Below are 9998 nucleotides of genomic sequence, written 5' to 3'. Positions count from 1 at the left end.
CGAGCAGTTTTTATTTGTTTTTTTATCTAATGGTTCAAATAACAACTGCTCAAATCAAGCCCTTTTCGGTTATTTTTTTTGCCGATTTCTATAATGTACCTTTAAAATCACGTTCTGAACACATTGAGCGGCTCGGATCATCGAAATCTGATCGGAAAAGACAAGAAATGGGAGGTCCGCATATAAAGTCCTCATTTTAAGGTCCTTACCTTATATATATATGGGGTAATTTCATGAACCTTGATTAGAACTCAACTGTTTAAATTAACAAAAAGTCTAATGTATGTTAAATCATTTGCATTGAACGATTTTAAGTACACGTGTGTGTGAAGTTGTGTTTTAAAATTGTGTAGCATTGCTCTTTATTTAATCCAAACAACACCCTTTATTTTCCGCAAATAAAAAAAAAAACTCTCTTTTTTTTGTTTTTGTTTTTGTTTTTGTCCAGTAGGAGTACTAGTAAAACTTCGTGCAGACAGCAGAATGGAGGGAACGGTGAAAAACGACCAAGACTTCTTCGGGAACTGGAATTCCCACCCGCATTCCATGGTATCTCTCTCTCTCTCTCTGATCATCTCTATTTGCTGAAGAAGATGATCTGATCAACACCAACATTCCCTCTCTCCCAAGGTAAAACACACCCACTAATCTCTCTCTCTCTCTCTCTCCGTGTGTGTGTGTAAAGATTCTGGAGCAAAAGACATTCTTGAACCAAAAAAATGTCCCCCATAAAAAAAGGCACATTGCCAGTCTGTAAATTGGGGCGGCGGGGACCAATTCCAATTAAATGAAAAACAAAACCGTCGTCTTCGTCTCCAAACTTATGTGCCAGCATGAGACAAAACAGTGAAAAACACAATTACGGGTGGTGGGTACGTGTTTATTAGTGGTTAACCCCCATCATTAGTTCGTTAATGCAGATCAATCATTGTGGGTGGCAGAGGTCCGTTTTGACTTTTGACCCTCTGTGTTTCGTACAACCACAGCAATTATTTCCAAAAAGCTACTACATTTTTTCGTCAATGGTCCCGATTGGATTTGTTTTCTTAATACATAGTAGTACATGATTGCATTTTGTCTAATGCGTTGAGAGAACAGAGGGAGGTGGAGAAATGGGGACGATTGAGGAGAAGATATTGGTATCGGTGCGATTGAGGCCTTTGAATGACAAGGAGATTGCCAGGAATGATGTTTCTGACTGGGAATGTGTCAATGAAAACACCATCATTTTCAAAAATGCAAATCTTCCCGTGCCAGAGCGCTCCATGTACCCAACTGCCTATACGTTTGGTATGCAATTTGGCTTTTTCCCTTCGTCTTTGGTATGCATTTGAGTTTTTTTCTTGTATTTTGAAATCTGGGTTTTTTAAGGTTTGGCAAATTATGTGGCTTTTCAGAGGATTTGAGCCGTTTTTTAGTCTAAAATACATCTCATTTTCAGCAATTGATGATGCAAATCTAGAATGTGACCTTTTAGGGGTTAAAGAAACCGTCTCTCTTGGATTGGTGTCCTATTTATTTGTTATTTGGAGATGCCTTTCCCTGTTTTTCTTCCTGATGAATTCCAATTTGGTCCTTTTCTTTGGAGGGTTTCTGTTTCCACCCTTATGTTGGGTTCAATATGTGAGAGTTCTTGGATTGATAACAAAGCAGCTTATGCAAAATTGCTATTGTATTTATGATTGCATATCTGACTTTAATTCATGGTTTGGAGACTCTTCCTGATCTTTCATTATGGTGGTAGATAGGGTATTTAGGAGTGATTGCTCCACGAAAAAGGTGTACCAGGAAGGAGCTAAAGAAGTTGCTCTTTCCGTTGTCAGTGGTATTAACTGTGCGTATAAAATCTTTTACTTTGCTCGTCATTTTTCCTGGTTATGAAAATCAAGTGAGTTCCATTGACAGTTTTCTTTATGTCAAACACTGGACATAAATTCCAGCTACTATTTTTGCATATGGACAAACAAGCAGTGGAAAGACATTTACTATGACGGGAATCACCGAGCATACATTAGCGGATATTTATGAGTATATTGGAAAGGTAATCAAGAAATCAAATGTAGATCATTGCTTCTCACTCAATGTTCCGTGGTTCTTCACCCATTTGTTGATTAAGTAGTTGGTTTTATTTGCAGCACAGGGAAAGAGAATATCATTTGAAGTTCTCTGCTATGGAAATCTACAATGAATCTGTCAGAGACCTCCTCAGCACAGATTCAACTCTGCTTAGACTTCTAGATGATCCAGAGGTCAATTATGTTTTCTCTATGCTAAGTGCTGAGTTATGGATTTGTTTCCATTGAACTTAGTTCTTTGCTACTTTTACAGAGAGGGACAGTTGTTGAGAAACTCACAGAAGAACCTCTCAGGGACTGGAATCATGTGATGGAGCTCCTTTCCATCTGTGAAGGTAAAGGCATTCATTAAGTAGTCCCATTCTTTCTGCTGAAACTTGATACCATGTTCTAACATCTTGGTGCACTCTTGCAGCTCAAAGACAGATAGGAGAAACTGCCCTGAATGAAACAAGCTCCAGATCTCATCAAATCATTAGACTAGTATGAATACTGTTTACTGGAGAAGTTTTTCCTAACAATTTGAGTCTTCTCCACCATTCTGTTGACTTTTCTACTTTCAAACTGATTTTTTGCAGACAATCGAAAGTTCTACTCGGGAATTTTTAAGCAGGGACAACTCAAGTACCCTTGCAGCTTCTGTGGTATGGACCATTAAGTTTCCATTAAGCTAATTGGAGGGTGATTTAAGATGGTACATATAGCATAATACACTGTTTTCTTCTTTTAAATTACATTTCTATGCAGAATTTTGTTGATCTTGCGGGTAGTGAGCGTGCATCTCAGTCATTATCAGCTGGCACGAGGCTAAAGGAAGGCTGCCACATAAATCGCAGTTTACTGACCCTGGGAACTGTTATCCGCAAGCTAAGGTTACCTTTTACTGTTCAATTTGTTCTCATCCTAATTACAAAGTGAACTTCAAGCGATCACTGCAACGTTAGAGGTGGTTCATGCCACAGCATGTTTGGTGAACTTAACATGTCAACGCTTTTGGCTGTGCACAGCATCTGCTCTGAGAACTATCATCTGAACTTGTGTTCTTCCTCAGTATGCTTTGTGATAACGTGAAGAGATTATCATTTCGGAGATTTCTTTTATTTTCTTTTTAATCCAACTCCGGTCGTATGCCTTTTTAGAAATTTTGTGCTTTTATTCTTACTTTTTTTTAAAATCATTTTCTCTTCACTGTATTTTATCATGTTTTGGTTTCATTACAGAATGTTTCTGCCTATACCTTACCGCTTTTGAGATTGCCCAGTTTTATTTTTTTTTAAACTCATTTGTGCTCTTCTATGTGTGGGTACAGCAAGGGAAGAAATGGACATATTCCTTTCAGAGATTCTAAACTGACCCGCATTCTGCAATCCTCCTTAGGAGGCAATGCTAAAACTGCAATCATCTGTACCATGAGCCCAGCAAGAAGTCATGTTGAGCAATCAAGAAATACGCTTTTGTTTGCAAGTTGTGCTAAAGAAGTGACTACTAACGCTCAAGTTAACGTGTTCGTGTCGGATAAAGCATTAGTAAAGCATTTGCAGAGAGAGTTGGCTAGATTGGAGAGTGAACTGAGAGGTCCAGAATCCAGTTTTGTCGTATCACATTATTCTGCATTATTGCAAGAGAAAGAACTTCAGATTGATAAGGTAATAATTGTAGTTTTAGTACCCTGTTGCAACACTATTGTTTTCAAGAAGCCAATCCCAGTAATGTGGAAAGCTTCCACATCAAAAAAATGCTTGTATCTACTCAAAGATATATATAAACAATTTTTTTTATAAATCTTTGAAAAAGATTACAAAGATTTAACGGATCACGGGCACACCGGCGAAACGCCACCCGAGAACCAAACCCAAAGGAAGGCAAGGAGCCAACCAAGGATTGAATTGTTATGTTATTCTAGGGTAGCCACATATCATACCCCATTGATTCACATACCATCAGATGTGGCACCTTATGTGAGCCAATTAGACTGGCATATAATACCTAGTAGATTGAGTTAGCTTTCCCATATTGTGTTTAATCTTTGCTGGTGAACCCTAACTTCTGTAACCATTCTCCTCCATCATTAAGATGTTTTTCTTTTAGATCACATGGCTTTTTGCATCACTTCCATTTATGCCATTCTTTTTCCTATTGAACCTTCAGCATATGTCTTGTTCTTCATCCCACATGGCAAAGGAACTTAGTCGCTCTATGCACTGATTTCTAGCCTGTATTCATAGTCTTGTCTCCAAGCCTTTTACATATTCTTTGAATATCTGGAAAAGAAAGTTGTTGGCCCACTTACTGATTGCTTAGTATTCCATCTCAGGAAACTGGTGCCTCCCATTCTCATTTCTCGATTATCAAGAGGTTATCAATGACTTGGAATTACATGGTTTTTTCATGCAGCTGCTTATTTACTTGGCTTTTGAACAATCGATTCTTCATCCTATAACAAGCCAAATTTGTAACAGGCTGACTTTTGTGACCTAAAAGCGAAATGATTTTTATATATCTTAAAACACTTTTGACAAGTGAGGGCCGGTTGTAATCTCAGTAACATTTGTTGAAGACCTGCATACCTAATAACGTTGCTGGGACCTGATTTTTATACCACATTGACTTGTAACAATGGAAAAATTAGCAACTGAACTTACGGAGAACTCTAAGTAAATGGTTGTACCTTATCACATCTTTACTTACATTTGGAAACCTTCTAAAGTCTGCTCAGTTGACTTTGGATTGCTATAGGCCTAATGTTTCAATATTTTTACATGACATTTTCTTTGAGAAAGTTAGGAATGCACCTTGTGCGACGAACATTTCCAGTTTGATTCATTAACAAGTAAATTAGTATTGTTTTTAAATTGGCATGAGTAAATTAGTATTGATGTTGACGGGCCAGAGCTTTTGCTATCGTGAAGCAGCATTTTGTTTATGGGCTAACACTTTAATGTCTTTAATTTTTCAATTAATTATCTATGCTCTCTCTTATTGTGTAGATGGAAAAGGAGATTATAGACCTGACTTTGCAACGAGATGTCGCTCAGTCTCAATTTCAGGATTTGCTACGATTGGTTGGGGATGATAGAGATTCAATGAGATGGGTAAATTGAATTATTTTAACCAAAGTATCCATTCCATCTAGATATGCCTTGTCTAGCTATGTTTAATTCGTTTGGTCTTCCTCCAGGTAGGTTTAAATAACTATCCCCACTTGCGTGTTCTGAGATCACCAGAATGTGAAAACCCAATATTGTCGACATCCACTGTTGCAGATCCGCGGTCCTTGGATGCTGCTGTCAGAACCATTGATAGCTATCAGTACTCTTACAGACATAGTGAGAGTAGCTCTGATGATCATTGTATACCACTTCCCGACTTTGAAGAGACCTTTATGCAGAATGATACTTCTCCACGGCTTTTGGTCCCAACTTCTAAGTTTATTAGAAGCAATTCTGCACAGAGTTGGGATGAGATTGAGGAACAAACTAATGGAACTTCAGATGATTTGTGTAAGGAAGTTCGATGCATTGAGATAGAAGAATCAAGAACAAACCACAACTCAGAATCAAGTAGATCATCTCCTGAAGATAACACTGAAATCTCAGAATTATTGATGCATGGGCATGAAGACAAAACAGGTCAGGAATTCGTTTCAATGCCCGTAAAGGAAGATAGAGAGGTAAGGTACATGGCTCCTCTCATTGTTCCTTCTCCTGAAAAATCATCTCCGTGGGCATTAGCAAAGTATACGTGCAGCTCTCAGAGCTTAAAGTTAACCAAAAGTAGAAGTTGTAACGCAAGCCTCCTGACTAGCCCAAGTACACCACGGTTTGATGAAGTAGGAAATAACGAGAACACACCACCAAATGGGTTGGAGAAAGAATTCACTGGAAGACCTGAAAACATTCAAAGGAAGCTTTCTGAATTGAGCTATTGTGACGATGTTGAAAGGTTATCGAGAAAAGGTTCACGTTCTTCAGTTGGGAATGCTGCTGCTACTGAGGTTGAAGCACAGAAGGATGAGACTTTACCTCATGAGACTGTTCCTAGCCTCAATGCATGTGTCTCAGAAGTGGAGGAAAACGCTAAAGTTCAGCTAGAGAAGCAAGTTACTGATAGACCAGTGAGTTCCATTTCCACTTTTAGTTGTCAATGAAAATTTCACTGTGAAAGATAAAGCTTGAACGCTGAAGTTCAGAAAGAGAAGCAACTTACTGATAGTCCAGTGAGTTCCATTTCCACTTTTAGTTGTCAATGAAAATATCACTGCGAAAGATAAAGCTTGAACATATGCGGATGCCAAGGTAAGAATTTGTGAACAAACCTTAGAGTTCCTTTCACCTGTCATGTCCATATATCGATTACTCGTGGACAGTGTCATCAACCACATTGGGAACTGTCAAACATACTATTACCTATTGATATGCATGTGTTTGAGTTTGTGTGTGTGTGTTTAAATATTATACAAACATGAAACCATATATTTCGCGTATATCGCCTTTGCTCGAACGGAGGTATACCAACGGAAGGGTTTATTTTATCTTTAAAATGAAAAGAATATGCATCTAGTGTGTTCTGTTAGTCTATTGAATATTCAACTTTTTGATATGTAGTTTTGGCATTTAGAAGAGGTATGTTCATTTTCCTATCTCCCTATCTTCCTTTCAGTGTATACGTGTCTATTGTATTGTGCCCTATTTGTTCTCTCCAAGATCTAAATGCATATGCCATAGAGGTACTTTACTTATACACTTACTTTATTATACTTATTCATGAAATACTCTTTTATCTGGTCATTAATATTCAACTTGTTAGTACAAACTTTGAAAATTGGTTATCAGTGAAAAACAATTATTTTGTTAGTCAGTCAGAACTCTCGCTGACGCGTGGGACTAATTCAAGGTTCATGATCTGAACAGTTGTGTTGGACAAGAGTGAAATGGAAGAAGGAAAACAGGAAAAGAGAGGAAAAAAAAACCCACATCAATTGAGAGTATTTCATCATGTTACACTAATTACTTCCAAATGCAGAAGAACTAAATAATTTCCTAGACGTTGGTCTTTACATGGGAAGGCATACAATGACTTTCTTGGATAATGTAGTTAACAGACCAAATGTATGTGGAAGTATATATCCCTGTTGTCTAACACCTCAGAAAATTAGCTTCATGTGGGACTCTAGCTGCTTTTAACAAGTTCTATCTTTACCTGGAAGGTGCACGAGGCTGAACTGAAGTCCAAGGAATCTGAAAAAACTGTAAAAGATGTTGGCTTGGATCCAATAGAAGATGATTCAATGATTGTTCCAAATTGGCCATCTGAATTTAAAAGACTACAAAGAGAAATTATTGGACTTTGGGATGCTTGCAATGTGTCATTGGTGCACAGAACCTATTTCTTCCTTCTATTCAAAGGCGACCCAACAGATTCCATATACATGGAAGTCGAGCTCAGGAGGCTTTCCTTCTTAAAGGACCGATTTTCTCTTGGAAATAAGACTATCGAAGAGGGTCGGACTCTCTCACCTGCTTCAAGGTAATATTTCATTCTTATTTAGAAGATTGTGGAACAACAAATAAGGAAGATGAGAGCATCACTACAGTAGAAATTGTTCATTGCAATCTTGTTCTATGATGCACGGACACGGACACGGACACGGACACGGGGACATGGAAATTCTAAAAAAATGGGGACACGGATACAGCGGGAGACACCCACGTGTATATTTATTTATTTATATATTTTTAATTTTTTTCCAAGTTAAAATGGCAAAATGTGGACAAAATGAAAAATTCATGGTTCCAATACCATTTCAAACAAAACAAGACATCCATAAGTTCAATACAACCCTATTGAAAAATTACAATTTGATCCCTGAATTTTTTTAAATTACAATTTAACCCCTGAAATTTTAAAAAATTACAGTTTGACCCCCAATTTTTTAAAAAAAATATACTTTGACCCCATCTGTGTCCCCCCGTGTCCCTCTCAAAAATTGAAATTAGATTATGGGATGTGTCCCATACATCCCCGCCGTGTCCCCGTGTTTGACACTGCATTATGTCGACCTCTAGAGGTGTCGGTGCTTATAGATCCTGTTTTCATGAAATAGAGCTCCAATCTGGTACTCCTGCTGTCACCGGCTTGTCAATTATTTAGTTTGCTTCTTCTCCATTTGAACCTTACAAAATTGCTCATATGGCTGTTATCCAGTCAAGTATCGGGTTTTCAATATGGGTTTGGTACCTTAACGATCTTCAAATCGTGTTCAATCTTGGCTTTGATTTTTAATCCTTCGAACATGTAGAGAATTTTAGTGCAGCTGATAAGAGCCAGGCCGGAGTGCCTTGATCTTTTCCCTTTATACAGTCATATTGTGCATATAAGCTTATCAAGCCAAGCTGATAGAATTAACAAGCTTCAAAATGCGTTCGAGCTTGGCTTGTTCAAATAGTGAGCCGATCTCAAGTATGTTGGTTCCTTTTTGCTGGCCTAATAGCTCAACTACCCCCAAGTATTGCTGTGAAGTGACATTGTTTCAGTTGTGTTTGAAAGCTTTATTTCGTAGTGCGAAATGATGAAAATGCATGCAACAGCTTTTGGTATCGCTTCCTGCTTGTCTATTCTATTTCTGCAACGATTGGCAGCAGACAGGATAGTGCATCAACCATAGTTACTGAAGTGCATTTTATGATTGCCAGTTGTATATATTCCCGATTGGAACTCCATAGTATTAAGTTCATCAAATTGCAAAATTTCAATGTATTAAATGGCTCCTCTGATATTCTTATTGACATATATTGGAAACAGCATGAAGACTCTCCAACGTGAGAGGGAGACGCTGAGCAGGCAAATGCAAAAGAGGCTGTCAGAGCAAGACAGGGAGAGCCTCTACCTAAAATGGGGTATCAAACTCAATTCAAAGTATCGGAGGTTGCAATTGGCCTCCCAATTGTGGACCGATACGCAAGACATGGACCACATTTCAGATAGCGCCTTCATTGTTGCAAAGCTGGTGGGATTTGAAGAGCCAGGGCAGGCTCCTAAAGAAATGTTTGGGCTTAATTTTGCACCCCAGCCACCAAGAAGAAGATCTTATAGTTTGAAGCGTAGTGTGATATCCCTTCTCTAAGTTTCTCGGGACTTATCATGATTATTCGCTAGGCGATACATATTGCTATCTCTTGAAAAGATGCGCTTTGATCTTTCACTGATTTCCCACTTCTTCTTTTTTTGGGTAATTCCCCACTTGATTTTTTCCCCCTACATTCTTGTAGAAAATTACTGTGGGAAAGCTTGTAAGAATTTGCTGAGGCTGGAAACCACTACATGTAATCTTGCCTCTTTAGTCTTTTCCATTGTTTTTCATTTCTGGTATAGGAGTTCTTGATATACTTGCAGGAGAGAAACCGATCCATTTACCAATTAAGAGCTTTGAAGAAAGAATTTACGGCACTGAAGGAAAGGTTTCGAATTAAGTTTAAGTGAAGCGATATCCCAAGTTTAAACGTGATTTAATTTTTTCAAAAGTTATGAATTCTATATTAATGCTATTCATCTAAAAGAGATGTCAAGAGAGTGCATACGCACCCTTATTAACCAAAAAGAATAAAGAGTGTGCACTGTAGCATTTCTCTTGGATATCTTGGGCCACATTTTGGTGTGTTAATTTCGTTTGTTCAAGACCACAAATGTCAGAGGTAAATGAGATGGAGGACAAATACAAACCTTGAAACGAAGTTGTGTGAAATTCTTAGGTATGTTTGGACTACGAATCAATGCATAGTGGGATTTTAGAGAGAAATGGAAAGCCTTTTGGTTTTTGGAAAGCCAAATTATAATATTTTCACAGTGATTATTACGTACTAAGTATATTTTTATTTCCTTATATCTATGGAAAGCCAAATTTCTCAACTCTCCCCAAAAGGAGAA

The 9998-nt window shown here is 37.9% G+C and overlaps 1 protein-coding gene across 4 annotated transcripts; it reads left to right on the top strand.

Moving 5' to 3' along the window:
• Positions 1–476: 476 nt before the first annotated feature.
• Positions 477–9434, top strand: LOC131304789 (kinesin-like protein KIN-7F). 4 transcript variants are annotated; one of them, XM_058332173.1, is made up of 14 exons: positions 477–630; positions 1099–1290; positions 1745–1834; positions 1941–2041; positions 2136–2249; positions 2329–2410; positions 2491–2558; positions 2654–2719; positions 2823–2947; positions 3385–3721; positions 5063–5167; positions 5254–6189; positions 7282–7601; positions 8877–9434. In XM_058332173.1, exons 2-14 carry the CDS (start codon positions 1113–1115, stop codon positions 9196–9198), a joined length of 2844 nt encoding a protein of 947 aa, XP_058188156.1. In that variant the 5' UTR covers positions 477–630; positions 1099–1112; the 3' UTR covers positions 9199–9434. The 4 variants fall into 4 exon arrangements, 3 of the variants coding, with proteins under 3 accessions (XP_058188156.1, XP_058188157.1, XP_058188155.1); XM_058332174.1 differs by lacking the exon at positions 477–630 and adding an exon at positions 781–943; XM_058332172.1 differs by lacking the exon at positions 477–630 and having other exon boundaries at positions 959–1290.
• Positions 9435–9998: the final 564 nt, after the last annotated feature.

The sequence above is a fragment of the Rhododendron vialii genome, chromosome 10a, assembly GCF_030253575.1.
Source record: "Rhododendron vialii isolate Sample 1 chromosome 10a, ASM3025357v1".
In the NCBI taxonomy this organism is placed as follows: domain Eukaryota; kingdom Viridiplantae; phylum Streptophyta; class Magnoliopsida; order Ericales; family Ericaceae; genus Rhododendron; species Rhododendron vialii.
This window is presented reverse-complemented; position numbering and strand designations above follow the sequence as displayed.